The 22,415-nt window shown below is 52.5% G+C and overlaps 2 protein-coding genes across 3 annotated transcripts in view; both read right to left on the bottom strand.

Annotated features, from left to right (window-relative positions):
• The window catches only part of LOC144945828 (monocarboxylate transporter 2-like), a 35,171-nt gene extending 23,139 nt beyond the window's left edge, over positions 1-12,032 (bottom strand). Inside the window, exons 1-2 of one of the 2 annotated variants that reach the window (XM_078874378.1) lie at positions 11,840-12,032; positions 223-462 (exon numbers count right to left, since the gene is read on the bottom strand). In XM_078874378.1, coding sequence (XP_078730504.1) covers positions 223-439 — 217 coding nt within the window. In that variant the 5' untranslated portion in view covers positions 440-462; positions 11,840-12,032. Of the gene's footprint in view, positions 1-222; positions 463-11,244; positions 11,595-11,839 lie in introns of those variants that run through there. The other variant, XM_078874379.1, reaches the window with a different exon arrangement.
• Positions 12,033-15,495: 3,463 nt separating this feature from the next.
• LOC144946013 (protein S100-A1-like) lies at positions 15,496-20,918 on the bottom strand. Its single transcript, XM_078874749.1, has 3 exons — positions 20,899-20,918; positions 20,079-20,244; positions 15,496-16,354 (listed from the first exon to the last, which is right to left on the bottom strand). Exons 2-3 carry the CDS (start codon positions 20,217-20,219, stop codon positions 16,187-16,189), a joined length of 309 nt encoding a protein of 102 aa, XP_078730875.1. The 5' UTR covers positions 20,220-20,244; positions 20,899-20,918; the 3' UTR covers positions 15,496-16,186.
• Positions 20,919-22,415: the final 1,497 nt, after the last annotated feature.

Raw genomic sequence — 22,415 nt, 5'->3', positions numbered from 1 at the left:
ACCGTGATGAATTCGCCGCGAGATCTGCGTGGATCGCACCGCCGCCTCCCAACACTGCAGCCGATGCCCATCGTGCTCGCGCCGCGTAAGGCGGCTTGCCACCGCACGTTCGAGCATTGCTTGCATAGCGAACGCCAGACCAGCGGCAACGGCAAGAATTTGACGACGGGCAACTTGGCCGCATTTAACGGACTCACGCGCCCGGCGCGTAGCGAGACTCACCGCCCGCGTACATGATGGCCAGCATGATGGAGGAGATCCACGCGATCTCGCTGTAGGAGGCGCCGAACACCTCCTGGATCTCCTTGTAGAAGACGGTGATGGCCTTGGGGAAGGCGTACGAGAAGCCGATGGAGATGAAGGAGCCGACGAGGACGGCCCAGCCCCAGCCCCCGTCGGGCGGGACGTAGTCCAGCTTCACGTTCACCGGCGCCGGCATTGTGGCGGCGGCAGCGGCGGCAGCTGCACGCGGCACGGGGAGGGACACGACGCTGGCGTCACACAAAGTCTCTGGTACGTGTCGTGACGGGCGCTGCGAGCGGCTTTGTCTCCGTTTGCCCAACGAACACGTTGCGAGGTCGCACTCGTTACACACAAAGTGCTCGCCACACATGAACCACAATACCACCTTGGCTGATCGCGTCAAGGAACAAAAACCATCGCGCAAACTCCAGTTATCAGCGCATCAACGTCTTTTGGCTGTTGGCCATTGAACAAAGACGGTCGCAGCATCGCGCATTCTCAGATGCTCTTCTGCGGCCGTCTGGAACGCTCTTCTGATATTAGGAAGCCACTGGAGCTATGCACTTTTAAATCATAAAGATTGAAAACTCATTTCTTTGGAACTGCGTTTTTATATTTAGCTTGTTTCCCTTCCCTCCGCACCTCCGATTAGCACGCTTGGCTACGTAGAGTGCAAATTAAGTCCAGCATATGTACACACGTACGTTACGCGTGGAGTGGTTTTCGACGCATCGCCGCACGGGCGTCTCCGAGCGCTCTACGTCGTCGCACCTCGTCGAAACACGGGTGAAAGCGCACCCCCCTCCCCCCCCCCGCATCCGAGGCAGCCATTTTCTTTGGGCATATTGTGACCCAGCGCCTCGCCTGTAATCGGGACATTAGTCTGCCAGGAGGGGGAAATGATTATTGCTGCTGTGTGTAATCCAAATGGAATAATTTGCCTTTTCATTTTTGGAATTTGGAAAAATGTTGAATGTGACACTGGGACACAATAGCCTACATCACGGAATCTTTAACATCGATTGTGAAGCAGACGGCGCGTAGTAGTATTTCACGGTTGACGCATACTCAGTCATAACCAGGGCGGCCTGCTGGGTTCGAACCGAGAACCCCTGCACCGCGTGACGCGCACGCACAGCGCGACGTGGGGCGGCCAGAAGCCACGCGCAACACGTGGGAGGACGCACACGCCGCGTGGCAGGGACACCACCCAGACCGCACCGTCCCACTCGCAATTTGCGGTGTCCGCGACCCGCATTGCCGCGCAGATTTATTGTAGAGAGAGAGCGGGAGAGAGAGAGAGTGAGAGAGAGTGAGAGAGAGCGGGGACTGAGAAGACATTCGGGGAGCATCGTGAGAGCTGACTCCGAGGTCGGAGCGAGCACAGGGCTACGGGAAGGCAGCCGGTGACTCTTAGTTTCAAGTTTCAAGTTTCATTTATTAGGTATAGCCCTGTGAGCCATTCGGCTCTTGAATTGGGTGCAACCGCAACAAACAAAAACATGAACAAGAAAACATCTTAAAGTGACTATGTGCAAACAGAAAATCCAAGAAAAGACAGCAAAATATTGCTGAAAAAGCACCGTACACCAACACTGTGTGCAAAAATCCAAGTGGGATGTAACTCAAACAACAACTACCACAAGACAACTTAGATTAAGGCCATCAGTCTAACTCTGTACTACAACAAACAAACATGGCCAAACCGAATTTTTTTTCAAAACTCACCAAAACAAAGCCATAAAAGCAATGAAACAGTGATCACAGGAACTGTGACCGAATTTTCACAATAAACGACGTCAACAACATGTATTAACAAACTCTGCAGCCATAGCTGGCTGCATGAGTCACTCCACAGCAGCAGGAGCATCAGTCGGAGTGTCAACACTTTGTGTGTCTGGTGAGGAGCCTGACCTGCAGGAAGGCGATCATTTGGCCCTCTACTAACCGGGGTCGCTGCCGCACAGCACACCTGGTGCCGAGCGGCACAGTGTTGCTCCCACATCTGACGACTCAGCGCCCTCTTGATGATGGGTAGAGTCAATTGGGTTTCTGCACCTTGACTTTCTTTGTCATTTTTCACCGAATCGCACTTCGTATTAATGTATTTAGAACTTCTTTTCTCACCGTACGTTAGCCAACCGTGCTAATCGGAGGGTGCCATGTCTACTGACAGAACAGGCGTGTGTCCTCTCTCTCTCTCTCTTCACCTCACTGCCTTGGTTCAGTGGAATGGTTGAGGCTCCATCTCAACCCATTTCTGTCAGCAACAAGGGCGTGCGGTGAGAGGCCATCTCGTGCCCGTGTACTCTTAACCAGGCCTCTTGGAAGCCCGGGTCTTTAACTGTGTAGTTAACTTGTTGTGACCAGGGTAATTACTACACTGAGGGGTCCGATGCTAATTGTCTAATTGCTCCACTCCAGGAGGCGATGGCAAGACGAGGCAAAAATAATCTGGGTCAAATCCGCACAGTCTGGGAAACTCGCATCTGTGTCCGGGTGGCAGGAATTTATTTGAGATCCAGTACTGGTTTTGTGCTGAACGTTATCACCGGACACTGCACAGTGTTGATGAGACCGACGGAGACACGAGTGCAGATTTGCTCGGTGGGGAAAGGTGGCGACTCCATCTCTCGCTCCTGATGTGGCAGCCTTCCAGACCGCGTCTCTGGGCCCTTCTCTCATCCTGTTGCAGATGCTCCTTTTTAATTCAATCGAACGCGGTCACTTCCTATCAGAAAACTGGGGTTGGCATTTTACGGTGTGATAAATACTTTACATTTTAAACCGTGATATGCTCTCTTGCCCCTCGTGTACTCTGAATATTTACATTTTAGAATGCTCCGAATATTGTAATTTGTTAAAAGAAAAAGTGTTCTAAACATTGAAAGTTATTGAGCTTTGAGCTTGCTGCGTATTAAAAACGAGTGGACATAGGCCAGGCTCACGGCCGTGTAGCTACAGAAAATAACTCTTAGTATTGTACAGGCTTTTATTCGAACTATTAACCGAATTAGACTACCAGTTGGATCATCACGCATCTGATCCCACAAACCAGACCACACTCAAACCCTTGCGACGTGTTTGAACTCGACAACCGAAAAAAGCTGGCAGCAGGTGCGGTGATTCCGGGCTACGAGGATTGCGAATTCCATCGCTCCGTCAGCGAGCGGTGGTGCGTGAGTAGTGGACTCCCATCACACCTGAAGCTGCGTCAACCCGACCCATCTCCCAACCCTCCCACACGCTCAGATCTTTTTGAGAAGCCACAGTATGCCGTGTTACCTCTATTACCCGTAGGTGAGGCCGAGTGCATTGGGCGCCTTGGTGGCAAGATGTTACCTACCTCGCCTGGTCTACAGGAGGTCGTAGGTTCGACCCCGACCCTGACCCCTGCTGCTGTATATTTGGAGTTTGCGTGTCTCTCTCTCTCATCATCATCACGGTGGCTAGGAGATGTTACCTACCTCGCCTGGTATACAGGAGGTCGTGGGTTCGACCCCGACCCTGACGCCTGCTGCTGTATATTTGGAGTTTGCGTGTCTCTCACTCTCCCTGTGGTCGCGTGGATTTTTCTCCGGGCCCTCCGATTTTCCCTCCACATTCATAACCAACGTGCGTCTAGAGTATTTGGCTGCTCGTACATTTCCACACGATGAGCCATCTTCCTTGAGCTATCATCTGTTACAGCCACGTCGCTTCTGAAACAGAGAGCTACCGTTCAACTACATTGCTCAATGGGGCCCTTACCTGGTAAAAACTTAAATAAATAAATATTGTTTCCCGTGTGAAGGTTGCTGGGAGCGCGGGGTTTAGAAACGAGCGCGCATGCCAAGCGCCTACGTGCGTGAGCGAGTTTACACACAGCGCTAATATTAATCGCGGAATCCTTTCCCCCAAATCCGCTGGAAGACGGCCATGCATATCGGTGGGTATGGGGGTTGGGGGGGTGGAGGTCAGGGGGGGTTGGGTAAGGGGAGGGTTAGGGGGTTAGGGGGAAAGGGGGGTTAGTGGGGGGCGGTTAAGGGGGTTCGGTAAGGGGGGGCTGAGGGGGGGTAAGTGGATGTTCATGAGAACTGTGGCGAGCGCACGCAAACATTCACTCGCCATTGTCCGAAGCAACGGGGCATCGCAAACGAGACGACGGCCAACCCCCTCGCTGTGCTCCAGCCACGCGACTTTGAAACCGACGCGAAATACTTGGCAGCTCGCTCAGACGAAAAGGGCCCCTTTGACCTTGCAGGGTCGCTCACGTCCGTTCAAAGTGAGCGACCGAACTTCGTCGACTCCCGCAGCGGTGGCGCGGCGAGCGTTTGTGTATCGGCGGGCGCTGCACACGCCGTGGTATTTTCCATAATAAGATATTTGGGGGGGGGGGGCGGTAAACACGCCACCACCCAACACAGCCAATTAGTAAGGTTTGTCACGTGAACAGAACGTGCCAATTCGTTGCTAGTACATCACACCGGCGTGTTGGAGAGACAATCCACAACATTTACGACGTTCCGCCAGTAGCTACAATCGGCATCGTCGGGCGGCAGCCAGATTTTTGCTGGGGGAGCGGTGGTGCAGCGGTTAGCGCTACGCTGCGCTACGAACCCCGGTGACCCCCGAGTTCGATTCCCGCTCACGGCCACCGACACCGGTGACGATTGTCTGACCCGGTCCTGGGCCTCCTCCCCTAGTGCGGTGTGTAGTAAACATCGCTACTGGGGACACAAAGGCGGCCAGGCGTGGTGCTGGCCACCCACCCCGTCGCGTGCCGTGCCCGCCTCCACAGGTGCTACTCGCTAACAGCACTTGCCCCAACAGTTCGCTAAGGCTACACGGGGGATATTTGAGCCTTATGGCGGTACCCTGGGGTTCCATAGTACCTCGGCTCTCACACGATGTCCGTGATGCAGTCATTTTTAGTCTGTTGATGGTTGGTGATGCGGCAATTGACTCATCTCGACGAGTTGTACACGATGCACCACCACGGTGCGTATGAGCGTTCAGGGTTTCAGCGCAATCGTCCTCGCTGCGTTTCGACATCGTGGAGTAGCACTGATTTCGGATTGATAGGTACCCCAGTCGCGGAGTTTAAGTAACACCCCTGGAAAAAATGAGGATCATTTGTCTGTGTTTGTTTGAGTATCAGCAGGAGTTGGCATGCCATTGTATTTCACTGGTATGCAGAGCCATGGGGCGGCACCACGAGATCCCGGATGTGGGGGGGTCATTGTGACGACGACGACCACCAGCAGGTTACAAAGACTCTGGGGTTAACCTATGAGCCGACTGTTGATGACAGATGCCATCGCTCAGGGTGGTGTGGTGTGGTGGGGGGGTGAAATGTGGCCACCGTCAAAACCCGGACTCCGCCTGCTCTGCGCACACCCAGAACGGTTCGCGATTGTCCGTCCTAACACCACGGTCAGTCCCCCGGGTCGCCCTGGTAGAGCAAACAAAAAAGTTCTGGCAAATGCCGATGGCTCCTCCTGCACTCCACAAAATGCGGGGGAAATCTCTCGCTCTGCTCCGCGGTTCCACCACGGGTGGGACCTCCTCAACGCCGTCCGCTCGAAGGGACTCTTGCGTTCAAAGCGTCGTACGTGACTTCCACTCGGAACGCGCAACTGATGTTCACGTCTGTGCAGTTTCTACTGAGTCAGGCACTCGACTACCTCCGAGTTCAGGAAATCGAAATTTCGCTGTGGGCGAAGTAATTCAAATTTTAGTTTCACTCCAACATTTTGATTGTTAGAATCATGCATTTTACACCGCACCAGGGACTCATTTGAAGCTGAGTCGTCATCGGAGAGGCTCCAGGACCGCTTCAAATCACCGTCACCGGTATTGGCCGTGAGCGGGAATCGAACTCGGGTCGCCGGGTTCATAGCGCCGTGCGCCAACCCCTGCCCCACCACTCCTCACGGTTGGCAGCGCCAACAATCGCCTCCGATTAGCGCGGTGGAGCCGCGTACGGTGCGAAAGAAGTTCAACACACATGCCAGCCAATCACACTGCTGGTCACACAAGAGCAGCTCGTACACGTCGAGCAGGTGTGGGTGGCTCAGCCCAAGCGGAAGGAGTTCAAATACTGGCAGGGGGTTGACTCAGCCCATTGGTCCCTCCCCGGGGGGAGGGGGTCGATAAAATAGGAACCAGTCCTAGTATTTGGTTGTTTCGGTAAAGTCACGTAGGTAAAAAATCAAATAAATAAAAACAACTAAATTAAATCACGACGTTTCGGGCGCAACACAAGCGTCCTTCTTCAGGTGGGGACAACGTAGCGAAAGCACAACCGCTTAAGTGTGTCTTTTATTTGATTTTTTTACCTACGTGACTTTACCGACAAAAACAAAGAGTATGAATCCTTGCAGTCACGAAAGCTTCAAATCTGGGTACCGGAGGAAGAGCGCTTTGCCGCAAAGGCGATTTGTTTTGCGTCTTCTAAATCGTGCGTCGAGGGAAGAGTTCTCGCTCAGCCCGGGGACATTGCCTCCTCGGGTGATGTTTGTTTGTTTGGAGCGAGGCGTCCGCTTTGTGCTCACGAAAATCCATCCCGGGGCCACCGGACACTCGGGTGTTCTATTTTGAACCCAACCACGGACAAGGTCGTTCACGGCGGTGGGGTGACTCGAAGCTCGGAGTCAACTCCGACTCGAGCCGCGGCTCCGATTAGCCACGGTTGGCTACGTGCGGTGGCGAAATAAGTTCAACACACACTACATACACACACTACATACACACACTCTACATACACACACACTACATACACACACTCTACATACACACACACTACATACACACACACACCACATACACACACACTACATACACACACACTACATACACACACTACATACACACACACGGTACATACACACACACTACATACACACACACACGGTACATACACACACACTACATACACACTCTACATACACACACTCTACACACTACATACACACACACTACATACACACACACTACATACACACACACTACATACACACACACTACACACACACACGGTACTTACACACACACTACATACACACACACGGTACATACACACACTCTACATACACACACTACATACACACACTACATACACACACACACTACATACACACACACACACTACACACACACACGGTACTTACACACACACCACATACACACACACTACATACACACACACTACATACACACACACTACATACACACACACACTACATACACACACACTACATACACACACTACATACACACACACACACACTACATACACACACACACGGTACTTACACACACACTACATACACACACACACACTACATACACACACTACATACACACACACACGGTACTTACACACACACTACATACACACACACACGGTACTTACACACACACTACATACACTACACACACACACTACATACACACACACACACGGTACAAACACACACACACGGTACACACACACACTACACACACACACTACATACACACACACTACAACACACACACTACATACACACACACTACATACACACACACTACATACACACACACGGTACACACACACGGTACACACACACACCATCCACTCCACAAGATTCGTCGAAATATTCTCCTCCACTCCATCACACAAATGTCGTCCACTTGTTGCATTTTACAACTAAAAATACTCGACTCAAGTAACAGGAAACTTGGTTTTGGAAAAGAAAATGTGCACGTCGGTCAATTCTGCAACGCACAACCCATGCTGTCAAGGTGTCTGTGTCACCAAACAGCTGACAGGCAAGCTCGGCTTCACTCGACCATGCTGCACGCCACCTACACCCCACCTACACACCACACACACACCACCCACACACCACCTAAACCCCACCCACACACCACCCCCACACCACGCACACACCACCCACACACCACCCACACACACACCACACCCCACCCACACACAGCAGCGAGCCTTGCCTCCAGGGTTGCCACCTGAATCCCGGACAACTTCCTGGCTCGAGGCCAATCGCTCAAAATTGGAGTGAGCCGCTTGGAGAAGGCAGCACGCTGCTTGTGTCGAGTGAAACGGGTGGGGGTGCATGTACGGTGTTGTGAACTTCTGTCGCGCCGTACGTAGCCAACCGTGCTCATCGAATGGCGCGGGGCAAGGACAATAAACTAAACACACACACACATCAGTTCTAAAGAAGTGAGTTTTCAATCTAGAAAACTAATTTATTGAAAAAGATTTTTTTTTGAGTGATGGCAGACGAACATGAGAGTGCCCCCTCCGCCCCCATTCCATTAAAGCTGCTAACACGAGCACCACCGCTCCCTGAAGAGAAAGAAGGGAGCGAGCGAGCTGCCGTGCAGATGCAGCCTGCGAGCGCGCACACGCGGGTCCACTGCTTGCTGCGGAGTCCCTGAACTGCGGCGGGGTCACGCACGAGACGAGGTGACGCTGAGTCAGGGCAGCGACTTCCCGCAGGAGGCCGAGCGTGGTGGGAATTGAGCTGTTGCGGTTTGTTCGGAGCGCTGGATCCAGCACGGGGCGGTGCGTGGAATCGATCGAATCTCACTCAAGTCTCTCAATCCCCGTTCCGCAACTCCGCATCTGGGGACAAGCGCGCGCCCGGGGCAACCTGAATTGAGTCCGGCGTGACGAACCCGCTTCACGCGGCCGTCATTTGATGCCTCCGTGCTTGACCGACTCAGTTCCGCAGCGCGCCGCGCCCACGCACCGCCCTCGTCCGCTGAACCCCGGAACGCGCCACGTGTTCTTCCCGCGCCACGTGTTCTTCTTCACGGCTCCATGCGCGGCTGATCTCACCCCCACCCCCCGCTCACTGCTACGCAGTTGCTGCTGGCACAGTGTGAAAGCCCCCCCCCCCACGAGACTCCCCGGGCTGGTCGGGCCTCAGGTACCGCTTCTGCGGGTTTGCGAGTTCTGGCGGTTGCGCCAGTGACCAGGGCGCGCACGCCCCCCACGCCCCTCCCACGCTCCCCACGCACCCCACCACGCACCCCACGCGCCCCACGCGCCCCCCCACGCACCCCACGCGCCCCCCCCCCCACGCGCCCCACGCACCCCACGCGCCCCCCCACGCACCCCACGCAGCCCACGCGCGCAGCCTTCCCGCTCGCCAGCGCCAATACCCAGACAGAAGGGGCCCTTTGTACCCAGAGCGCAACATTCCTGTGCGGCAAGGCCGCTACACTCAACAGGCACAGCAGCCACGGTCAGCCACACGCAGTCACAGCCCCATACACACAGCCACACACACACAGCCACACACAGCCCCATACACACACAGCCCCATACACACAGCCCCATACACACACAGCCCCTACACGCACAGCCAGACACACAGCCCCACACACACACAAAGCCTCACATACACACAGTCCCACATACACACAGCCTCACACACACACAAAACGTCACACACACAGCTCTACACACAGCCCCACACACACACAGCCTACACACAGCCACAGCCCCTACACACACAGCCACACACACACAGCCAGACACACACACACAGCCCCTACACACACACAACCCCACACACACACACAGCCCCACACACACACAGCCCCACACACAAAACCTCACATACACACACAGCCCTACACACAGTCCTACACACACAGCCCTACACACACACAGCTCCTACACACACAGCCCCACACACACAGTCTACACACACAGCCCCTACACACACACAGCCCTACACACACACAGCTCCTACACACACACAGCCTACACACACAGCCCCTACACACACACAGGCGTTTGTTCCCTCCCCGGGAGTCCGTGGCTGGGGTCACCACGCGACTCTTCTCGGGCCTTGCGGCCGCGTCGAGGAAGAGCCACACAGACAACAGCAGCAGCACGTGGTGGCACAGGCTGCGGTACGGATACCGTGCAGAATAAGTGATGAAGGGGCTGATAGCCCCCTGTGGGTTCATGGCGAGTCACCGCTTCCGACACTAGATCAAGATTGAGTCACGTATAAGTTGTCACAGCTAGGGGAGGTGGTGGGGGGGTCTATCCTGCCACCGCTTGAAGTTGGAGCCTACGGTGGCTTTTGGCTCGTTGTCGCGGCTGCCCCTGGGCAATAATAACTGGCAAAGAGGCGCTACTTTGAGCTGGCGATGGTGAACGTTCAGGAATGTTTCAAATGAAATCAGAGGAGCCCGCGGGCATTAGGCAGGAGGGGGGGGGGGCGACACATCTAGAATTGACGATAGCCGGAGGTCTTGGGCGAATAATGACGGGAGCGACAGCCAAAGAAAGGGGACACGGCCGAGATTGCAATCCACTCCTTCTTGCCGATGTTGATCGACAGCTACACTTTGACGTCCAGGTGGGTCAAGCCAAAGACGACCGCGGCCACGAGCAGCAGCGGAGCGTCCCGAAGTGACTGATTCCGGAGCCCGAACCCCGCCAGCCCCTTGCCCAGGGCGCTGTCTCTCGCAGCAGCTCCTCCTACATCGGTGGGAACTGACAGCCCAGATGGGTTCACAGCTGGAGATAGGCTTCAGTGGTGGACATTCGACGTTTCTCTGGAGGAAGGCAGTCCCTTAGTCGAGGTACCAAATCTGGATTTGACACAATGGGGCACTCATTCTAATGCCCTCGGGTTCTTCTCGGTAGTGGCGGTGATGATGATGATGGAGCGGAACTACAATGACCTCTGAATTTAAAACGTTCCATGTGTGTGTGGGGGGGGAACAGATCAACGCACGCCTCGTGTTAAACGCGAGTCCAACACTGTACCCGAACCGCACTCAAACACTCCGCAGAGTCTGGGTTCATCAGCACGAGGGAGTGTGAATTCCCGTACGAGACACATCCCACACGATTCGACTGACGGAACGCCAGCCCCCAGCAGCAGCAGCGAGAGTTACGTTTGTGAATCCAGGAAACTACAACAGCAGTAAACTACAACAGCGACACTCTACAACAACAGCGCCTGTGAGCCACACACGTGCCCTTACCGGTGGTCACTTGGGTAGTCTCAGCAGTAGCAGCAGCACGCTGTGTATGCTGAATGGAAGGTTGGGTGGAGGGTGAGGTGAGGGAGAGTTGGTGGAGGGTGAGTTTAGGGTGAGTCGAGTCGAGGGTGAGGTGAGTGGAGGTTGGGTGGAGGGTGAGTCGAGGGTGAGGTGAGTCGAGTCGAGGGTGAGGTGAGTGGAGGTTGGGTGGAGGGTGAGGTGAGTGGAGGGTGAGTGGAGGGTGAGTGCCGGGGGTAGTGAATGGGCAGAACCGATTGGCGCTTCTGTTTTGTACGGCTGCCCCGCTGCGCCCCGCACTCCCAACGCTGCTGCTGCTGGGTGGTGATGAAGGTGGTGATGAAGGTGGTGATGGTGATGTAGATGCGGAGCGCGGGCGTGGGGGGGGTAACGACCGGGGGTGGATGAATGAAAATCGACGCCGTGACACGAGACGCACGTCAGGAGTGGGGGGGGGGAGGCGCCCCCCGCGGCACAACGCGACGCGGGCGTCCCCCGTGCAGTCCGGCACGTGCGCGTGCCCGTGGGTGGGGGTGGTGGGGGTGGCGCGCACGTCGAGGTGTGACTCGAGGTGACTCACGGTGAGTAGCGGCAGCAGCAGCAGAGGCGGCTCTCTCTCTCTGTCTCTCTCTCTGTCTCGCTCGTGCAATGGAGCACTATGGGGCGCGTGCGTTGACTCAAATCGGCCACTTTTATTCCACCCCTGTAACGCACGGGGGGGGCGAGCCACGCTCTCCCAACTCGCCGATTGCGCCACGACTCCCACCCGCTGCTCTGGGTTGTGGGTTGTTGCTGCTGCTGCCCTCTGCTGGGAAGTCTTCCCCGTGGCTGGGGGGGCAGGGAGTTTGCCGTCTCCCCTCTCCCGCCCCCACAGCACCCCCCCCCCATCCCTTAGAAACAGTTCCTGATTAAGCTAGTGCGGGGCCTGTAGCATGATGTTATAAAGGGGCCCTAAATTTGAAAAAACTGAAATATTAAAACACATACATTTTTAACTCGCATAGTAAAGTAATTGTATGTTTGCATTTGCTATACAGCCATATAATACCACAAATCACTAATCGTAAACACCCAGTCGTTCATAAGAGTTGAACGCGGTATAGTACTATAGTAATAGGGCAAGTGCAGAATCACTGAACCAGATCTGATAGCTTGAAAGCATTTCGGGCGGTGCCTTTGAAAGTGCGGGGCCCGTAGCTCCTACACGTGTAGCTACTTGTGCTGCTGGGACAATCCGGAACTGCTGATAACGAAAGTGAAATTTGGTTGTGCATGCCTGCCTGTGTGTGTCCTCAGGAGCTTGTAACAAAAAAAAAGTTTTAGCAGTGAACTCGCGTGCACGTCGCCCGAGTCAACTTTCGCGAATCGAGATGTCACCGTGACCGAAAGGGCCTTTTGTTGACAGCAGGGCACGTCACCGCCAGCGCCTTTCTTTCTACCTCCGCCAGATGCGCGCAGCTGCCGCGCGGGGGACAGGCAGCGACCCATAGACTCACCACACAGAGACCCATAGACTCACCACACAAAGATCCATAGACTCACCACACAGAGGCCCACAAACTCACCACACAGAGACCCATAGACTCATCACACAAAGACCCATAGACTCACCACACAGAGATCCATAGACTCACCACACAGAGACCCATAGACTCACCACACAGAGACCCATAGACTCATCACACAAAGACCCATAGACTCACCACACAGAGACCCATAGACTCACCACACAGAGACCCATAGACTCACCACACAGAGACCCACAGACTCACCACACAGAGACCCATAGACTCACCACACAGAGACCCATAGACTCACCACACAGAGACCCATAGACTCACCACACAGAGACCCACAGACTCACCACACAGAGACCCATAGACTCACCACACAGAGACCCATAGACTCACCACACAGAGACCCATAGACTCACCACACAGAGACCCATAGACTCACCACACAGAGACCCACAGACTCACCACACAGAGACCCACAGACTCACCACACAGAGACCCATAGACTCACCACACAGAGACCCATAGACTCACCACACAGAGACCCACAGACTCACCACACAGATACCCACAGACTCACCACACAGACACCCATAGATTCACCACACAGAGACCCACAGACTATACTGGGACATGCGATCCTGCTAGCGACACTTGTTGTCCGACTATAGGAGCCCCGTTTTTAACTGCTCTCATTCACCGTCTTCAAGTGTTTCTCTTGTGGCTCCAGTGTCCAACCTTTGTGCCCAAGACTACCAACACATGCGTGGCTCCAGCCAAAGACCTTTACTACAAACCGGAATCCCCTGTTCACCCCAGGTCCCCCATCTGCTGTTTCGTCCTACTGTTTTCTACACTCAACATTCCTTGTGTTTGTGAATACACAGTCGCAGGCGTATAAGTCTGCAAAGGAAAGCAAAAGATCCATCACATGACGCGAACCCCTTCTCGATCGGCGAACATTTTGTGAAATGTAAAATGTGTTTCAGATTTGGGAGCATTCTATGCTGAGGATTTGTGTACAGCATGGACTTTGCACTTGTGGCGTCTCGTGCCAAATTGCTCACTAATGGCTACGCGGAGAATTGTAATTGGTAAATACCAATTACAATTCTCCAGTCATTAATGTATTAACTGCCAACATTCAGCCGGGGCGAATGTCAAACGTCGAGTTCAAAGGTGCCAGTGCAAAGGTGATATTGGGTGCTCGCACGGCAACTCACAGCTGCCCTGCGCCCACAAGGCGCATCGAGTCGAGTTCAAAGTCTGTGTGGGTTATCAGCCTTCGTGGCCGCCAATAACCCCGCACCTCGCTAGCCAGACAGAGCCCGCATTGCCCGCGTTCATTAAGGCACGTTGTATAAGTCAGCAGACTTACTCAGTAGGTTCTAGATTTGAAGCTTTCGTGACTGCAAGGATTCATACCCTTAGGTTTTTTCGGTAAAGTCACGTAGGAAAGAATTTAACAAATAGCAAATAAATAATAAAATAAATAGAACTAATAATAGAAATAAAATAATAAATCACGACGTTTCGGAGGCAACACAAGTCCGCGAACAACACACGGTCCCACCTGATGACGGAGACTTGTGTTGCCTCCGAAACGTCGTGATTTATTATTTTATTTCTGTTATTATTTCTATTATTTTTATTATTTTATTATTTTATTTTTTATCCTACGTGACTTCACCGAAAAAACCTAAGCGTATTACTCAGTAGGGTTTAACCCGTAGGCATATTTGTTCAAGTTAAACTATATTACACATACTAAGTTGTACTTTTAAATTTACGAGGAGAGGCCCACTCCGCTGCGACGTGGCTCTCGTTTTTGGCAGCGACCTGCCTGTCGCAAATGATAGCTGGACCAAGTGGCTTATCAGATTCTCTAAAACGCACGTTGGTTTCTCAATGTGGAGGGGGGGGAAACCGGAGGGCCTGGAGAAGAATCCACGCCACCACGGGGAGAGAGAGAAACGCAAACTCCAGGGTCGGGATCGAACTCACGACCTCCTATAATAGAGGTTATTAGTGTTAGATCACGTAAATATAAATGTGTCGTTAAACCCGCCACCACCCAACACAGCCAATTAGTAAGGTTTGTCACGTAAACGTAATATGCCAATTCCTTACTCGTACAGCACACAATGTTGTGGGTTTACTCTCCAACACACCGGTGTGCTGCACTAGCAACGAATTGGCACGTTTTGTTCACGTGACAAACCTTACCAATTAGCTGTGTCGGTGGTGGCGGGTTTAACGACACATTTAAATTTACGCGATCTAACCGAAAAAAAACCCCTCCATTATGGATATTGGTCGCGAAAGCCCACGTATTAAACCCACGACCTCCTGTATACCAGGCGAGGTAGTTAACATCTCCTGGCGCCCATATTTCTCTACCCCCTGACTCCTGACTGATGAATGCCCCGTGCGTCAACGGTGTCGTCAGCCGCTTCACGGTGGGAAGTTGTGGGCGCACTGCCACAGCCACAACGGTTATGCGGAATTTCGCGCACGTCCAAGCAGTTGAGTCATGAGAGAAAGTGGATTCTCGTCTGGTCGTCGATGAGTTACCAAGGAAAATTATCACTCCATTTCCGCCTTCGCCACAGCTGGATCTCCCGGCTGAACTTCATGCGTTTGAATGATGACAAGGCAAGACAGCAGAGATGTTGTTAAGCGATGTAATCAGTGCAAACACGACAATACAGGGACTCCTCTGCTTACGAACATTCGACTTACGAACTTTCAGAGATAACGAGAGCCGTAAGTTCAACCGCCGCCCAATAGATGGCGGTGGTGGCACCTAAATCGGCAGAACATGAAGAACCAGTGGCATCTACGTCTACAGGAGATTACACAACTTTTTAGACCATTCCCCGCGTTTAGTGTACATCCTGTCCAACGTGTTTTGAATCGACAGGAGCAAAGTTGGACTTGCGAACAAATCGACTTACGAACAGACCTCGTTCGTAAGTAGAGGAGTCCCTGAGTACATTGAATCACGAGGGTCGTCAAATGCCTGTGGTCGAACCGCATCAGTCATCGTGACGACGTCTGTGTGAGTACGTGACGCCGAAGGAAACACACGTGAGGATATCTTGAACGTAACAATTATGCCAAATGTAAGGCGAACACCGCCCAGTTGTTAATTACCCCGACATTGAAACACGTAGCCGTATGGATTGCCCAATTTCTGTAGAGTGCGAACTTTTTGCAGATCACTAACCAAATATAAGATTAAAACAACCACGTGTCGTGCGTGCAGTAGACATGATTATTGCAACAACAAATGACAACATAACCCAAACCCCTGTGTAACCATGAACACAGCATGCGCCTGAACAGGTGGGGGGGGGCACGGGGGGGGGGGGAACACGAGGCATGGGTCGCGCTCTTGGGCACGCGAATTCTCAGGATCGCCCCCCCTTCTTCTTCTGCTTGAGCTTCATGTATTCCTCGTCGCACTGGATGGTGATGATGCTCAACAAGGACATGAACTCCTGGAAGTTCACTTGGCCGTCCTCGTCCGTGTCAAGGTCCTGCATCAACTGGTCCAGCATCCCCGGTTCGAGCTGATTCTAAACAACAATATAAAGATACGGCAGATGATGTGCTTCAGACACCTTCTGGGAGTGCGTAATTGCCAGTGGCGTTGGTTCAATATGAGCAAACCCGGGACCGGTTTCGACATGCTGTGTCTCTTCGGCAGTCAGGGTTGCTCTAAATCAATGCTGGTGAACTGAACGATGTTATGGGCAAAGAGCCTATCTTGAAGATACGGGCCCTAGGTCGACGCAAACATGATATAATACTATGACACAAGATAAGCGTGGGTGTCGTAGTGGAGAATATATACGTGGGAGGGGGCTTCGTTAACATTTTGGCGTTCTCTGGTCTACTGACACCTGGTGAGACTGGGCCATAAAGAAGGCTGCTGTCCCTGGTGTAGGCCAATCGGTTTCAAAGGGGCCGTCCATAAATGACGTCACGCGATTTTGGACGATGTTTGACCCCCCCCCCTCCTCATTACACGGCTTCACAAAACGACAGGCCCCTCCGCAAATATGACGTCACAAAGCTCTGCCCCCCCCCCCCCCAAAAAACATGCTTAAAATCGCTTTAAACTATTGTCATTGTAGTGCGTATTTAATGTGCCGCTGCACTCTGTTGTTGTAGGAGAAGACATTTATTAAAAAGTCTATTTAATTAAGTAGAACGTGTTGTCTATATTTATTTAAAGTTGCGCATTTTGATGTGACGTCACATTTCTCAACATCTTAACACCTGCTGTTTTATTGCCGGAAAGTGTCAAACGTATTCGTATTCCCCGTACTGTATATATACAGGGTGCTTAAACATGTTTTCATACTTCTAAGAATTTGCAAAAAACTTGTTCTGTCTCCGAGCACCTGGAGACCACCTGGAGAAGATTCCAGGCACGCGTTGACGATGATGGCGAACAAGTGGAGACTCTTTGACCTTTTGAAGCTGTTAACATCACATTTGTTATCACGTTACAGTCCGTTCTATTTTCCATTATAAACGATAGTCCCGTGTAAGCGTTAACATTTTTTTGAAGCACCCTGTATTTCCACTAACGACCACAGTGTTATTGACAAACGCGTTGGAGTGTTTCGTTATCCGTGCCTCTCCACTTTGCGTTGCTGCGTTGGATTGGGTGGAGCCCCAATTGAGCAAACAACAACAACAACAACCCTGCAGGCGATCCACGTGACGTTACACACGCAAGGTTAAAGGTGCGGCCCTGCAATTGCTCGCTCGCACCAAATGCCTGGCCGAAGGGGCCTCCGCCAGGGCGCAAACGAGAGGCTCATTGACATGCGCCGTACGTGCGTTGAACTTCTTTCGCACCGTACGTAGCCAACCGTGCTCTTCGGAGGTGCGCGGGGGTTAGTGACAACAAAGTGCTCTTCCACGTTGACCGCACGTCACGTGTGTGTGTATTGGGAGATGGGCGTACACACATTTTACCCCACCACATTGCGTCCTATGACTATCGACTGTCGTGTATTATTTTTTTATTGCTGTGCAGACAGAGGTGGGCGGTGGAGGGGGGGGTTGAGAAACGTGCCCATTGTTTCATCTGTCCCACCGGTGGGAAATCAAATCCTCTGGATTGCAAGTTCAGTGAGCGGCACAAAACCACCCACATCCGAGTCATCTTCATCTGCGCTGGCCGGGAGAGAGAGACGCGAACTCCAAATTTCCAGCAGCCGTCAGGGTCGGGATTGAACCCACGGCCTCCTGTATACGAGGCAAGGTAGTTAACAGCTCGCCACCTCTCTTAAAGCCTCACCTCTTCGCTCCCCTGGCCCCTTCACTTATTCCCGTCCCTCCCCTACCCTTTCGTGACCCTCACGTACCCCTCGATCGCTGTCACACATTCCCCAATCCTAGTACGCCCCCTTGCGACTCCATCATTCCATTCTGCGGCGCCGTTTTGCAAGCGATGTCAAGCGCCTCGAGCTAAGGGGCCGTCCATAAATGACGTCACGCGATTTTGGACAATTTTTGACCCCCCCTCCCCCTTCGTCACACGGCGTCACAAAAAGTCAGACCCCCCCCCTCAAATATGACGTCACAAAGCTCTGCCCCACCCAAAAAAAAGAAAATATGCTTCAAATAGCTTTAAACTATTGTCATTGTAGTGCGTATTTAATGTGGCGCTGCACTCTGATGTTGTAGGAGAAAACATTGATAAAAAAGTATATTTAATTAAGTAGAACGTGTTGTCTATATTTATTTAAAGTTGCGCATTTTGATGTGACGTCACATGGGGGTGGGGGCACCCCCATCGTCACACATCGTCACAAATGTCTGACCCCCCCCCCCCCCAGGTGCGTGACATCATTTATGGACGGCCCCTAAGGCGTTCGCTGTATAAATATACCATTTGACGAGATGCTGCGTGAATGGTACGGGACAAACCCATACGCTGGACAGACGTGCTGAAAGTAACGTGAGCCTCACTCCCCGCTGCGACTTGCCTGGGCAGGTGCGGCTTGAGGAGGCGGCTCATGCGTCACCGCGCCTCGCCCGTGAGGGCCTCGCCCGCGCCTCCGGCTCATGCTCATGTGGAGAGGCTGCAGCACTACATTGGCTGCAAGTCCACGGAGTCAAGGAGCCGTTTAGACTCTTGAGCCAGAGCCCACGAAGACTCTGTGCGTCGGCGCAGAGAGGCTGAAACGCACTGGCCCTTGGGTCCAGGCTGGCTCAGTCTGAGCTCGTGGTGGTCAGGATTCAGATATTCAGATTGTTGAATCCTTTATCTCTCTCTTGGCCATGTCTCCCCATGCTCCGAGCACGCCTAAGGAAATTTGCGTACTATACTTATGCAATGTGTATTTGCATAACGGATAAATGCGACCACACATCAGCACACTGCACAGAGACTGCGTGTATTTATTTTGTAGAAGAGTGGTGACCGGCTGAGAAAACGGAAAGTCTTGAACTTTAAACCGGGCGAGGAGTCCACATCACAGGTGGCTGGGTGAAGGAAAATTCAGACTTGTGTGGGCAGCAGAGAGAGAGAGAATCAGCGGCTTCTTACTTGATCAAGGGTTGACTGGGAGCTTTTACAGAAAGCTCTGGTTGCTGAAGAGGAGAGCGCATCGAGTGAAATGAGAGGAAAGCAGTGATGAGTGTGATCCTGAAATTAAACCAGGATTGGATTAGGAATCAGTGGAGTCAGCAGAACGCTGGGGCGATGTCGGTTTATTTGCGGGTGCCATTGAAGAGTCTGGCAGCGATATTTTGGATCATCTGGAGTTTGGATATGCACTGCTTAAAAATCTCTTCGTCGTAGCGTCATATTGCTTTTATACGTTGATGTCTTTATTTTCACGATCAAAATTAGCTTCCAGAAAGCACAGAAACCCGCACTCGTCCATCTCTTAAGAAGTTTGATCTCGGTCGGCCCTCAACTCACTGCTATTTTCCAATTGGGTGCCTCTGAAAGATGTCTCCAATTATTTTGTGCGTGACTTTTCTTCCTCTCACATTCATTCCGAGCCCATCTGCGCAGCCGTCTCTCCGTAAAGTAGTTTCCGGCAGTCTTGTTTCCTTCAATTATGTTCTCTGCGATGCATTTTTTCTCGTTATTTATGTATTCTTTTTTTATTTGCTTGCTAATTAGTGGAGTTTAATTTTTTTGTACGGAACTGGATAATTGATGTGCAGCATTGTGGGATGCAATTGCATAACTTACGCTATATAAAATGAAATTATGATTAAACCCAGAGACAATTGCGGTGGCAAGCTGTGCGTGTGTGAATACGGTACCAGGAATCCAGGAAGCTCAGAGCGCATTAATTCCCCAAGCTCCTCTTTGCTGAGCGTGGTCGCGTCGCCAGACTCGGAAGAGTAGGCGTTGAACACCAATACGATGTCTTTAATGATTCCGTCCAGTTTGGGTTGGGCCATGTTTCTGCGCTTGTGTGTTTGTCCGCTGCGTGCCACAGTGTGGAATTGAAAGGCAAATCGTTACCGTGCTTAGCGTTCATTGATTTCACAACTGTATATGACAAAGACAAAGACCCCTCCGTGTAGCCTGTAACAGACTGTTGGGGAAAGTGCTGTTAGCGAGTAGCACCTATAAAGGCCGACACGGCACACGAGGGGGTGGGTAGCCAACACCTCGCCCGACCGCCTTTGTCTTCCCGGCGGCGACGTTTACACATCGCACCAGCTACTCATTTGAGACGGAGCCGACCTAGGGGAGACCCAGGACCAGTTCAGATAATCGTTACTGGTGTTGACCCTGAGCGGGAATCGAACTCGAGTCGCCGGGTTCGTAGCGCAGCGTAGCGCTAACCGCTACACTACCGCTCCTCCAAAAACTGTGTATACACACACACACTTTGATGTGTTCACGTAGGCAAGCGACGCACAATAATATAAACATGTGGATGAGCACGTTTGTCTGGTAAGTGTCGACAGAATACGCGTGGCATATCTGTAACTGTGGGTGAACGAATAAACGAGTTAAGTTCACGGAAACCACAAGAGCCACGCTGGCAGCAGCGATAAAGGAGCGATAAGGCGGTGACCGGGCCAACGGCCATGCACAAAGCGATTAGGTGTCGGCAGACGTGGAACTCACCTCGATCGTTTCCTCGGCAAATGTCTGCGCTGTGTGGCCGGGGAAAGGGCTCTTAACGCAGCCGGGTCGGGTGGCACACCCACCCAGCCCAAGCGACGTGGTCACCCCCGGGGCTTCTCCGCCGAATATGCAGCGACAGGTCGGACCAGTAGCGAATGCGGCACAAACCAAAAATGCGAGCCGGTGTCTCTGTCGCGCCGACCGCATCTTGGCAAGTTTCTCTCGGCGGTGATGCATGGATGCCCCGTGTCAAAGAATAGTCATTCGCCGTGGGAGATTGTCTCTTGGGCCGTCCATAAATGACGTCACGCGATTTTGGACGATTTTTGACCCCCCCCCCCCTCGTCATACGGCATCACAAAGCACTGCCCCCCCCCCCAAAACCATATTTCCATTTTGAAAATAAAACATGCTTCAAATCGCTTTAAACTATTGTCATCGTAGTGCGTATTTAATGTGGCGCTGCACTCTGATGTTGTAGGAGTGTTGTTATAACAATTAGTGTTGTTATAACAATTCTATATTTTTTAATTTAAAGCTTTCGTGACTGCAGGGATTCATATTCTTGGTTCTTTCGGTAAAGTCACGTAGAAGGAAAATAATAAAATAAAACAAATATTTCCCTTCTACGTGACTTTACCGAAAGAACCAAGAATATCATTCTATATTTATTTAAAGTTGCTCATTTTGATGTGACATCACATTTCTCAACCCCCCCCCCCTCGTCACACATCGTCACAAATGCCTGACCCCCCCCCCCCCCCCTAGGTGCGTGGCGTCATTTATGGACGGCCTCTGAATGGAGTTTTCACGTGGCCGTGTTAAGAAGCCATGCCATGCTCTCAATACGGGAAGGTACGCAAAGAGCCAGGCAGACAGACACGCGCATTCTCTATCAACAAACAAAGCTGTGGTGGGAGCCCGCTGAGTGTGAGTCAACGCGTCCCTTAGTCACGGGAGTAGCTGGGGTTGCCAAAAGTGTATAATATCGCCCAGGCTTTACTTGTGTGATCCCAGGCGTCTCGGGGCCTCTCTCGCACCAAGCGGGCGCCTCGCCTCTAAGCCCCATGACCACCCGCAGCGCACCACGATCCCTGTGAGCCCCCGTCTCAGCTGGGTTCAGCCTGGGCAAGTGACGGTGGGTGGGGGAGCGAGTCAGCCCCCTGCTCGCGAGCTTCCGCGAGCAGACGACGCTAGAGTGCAGCAGCAGCAGCAGCACGATGAGCCATTGTCCTGTCAGAATCAGAATCGTTATTTATGCTGGAGAAATCCGATGAGCTACAGAAGCATCGGGTCAAGCAACCCGCAGTTCTGACCCCGTGCCCCTATTGGACATCAGCGAAAAAAGAGCGGCAGAGCTCATCGGATTTCTCCTCCAGTATGAATAAATATTCCGATGCTGATGTTTTCCCGGGACCTCCTGCAACCTCTGGAGCCGAACCTCTCCCTCCCCACGTGACAGGTGGGAAAGCGGTGGGGGGAAGAGGGGCGTGGGGAGAAGGATGGGGGAGTAGGGG

This window comes from Lampetra fluviatilis, chromosome 39, assembly GCF_964198595.1.
Source record: "Lampetra fluviatilis chromosome 39, kcLamFluv1.1, whole genome shotgun sequence".
Lineage (NCBI taxonomy): Eukaryota > Metazoa > Chordata > Hyperoartia > Petromyzontiformes > Petromyzontidae > Lampetra > Lampetra fluviatilis.
Note: the sequence above shows the minus strand (reverse complement) of the source record. Positions and strands in the feature narration are given on the sequence as shown.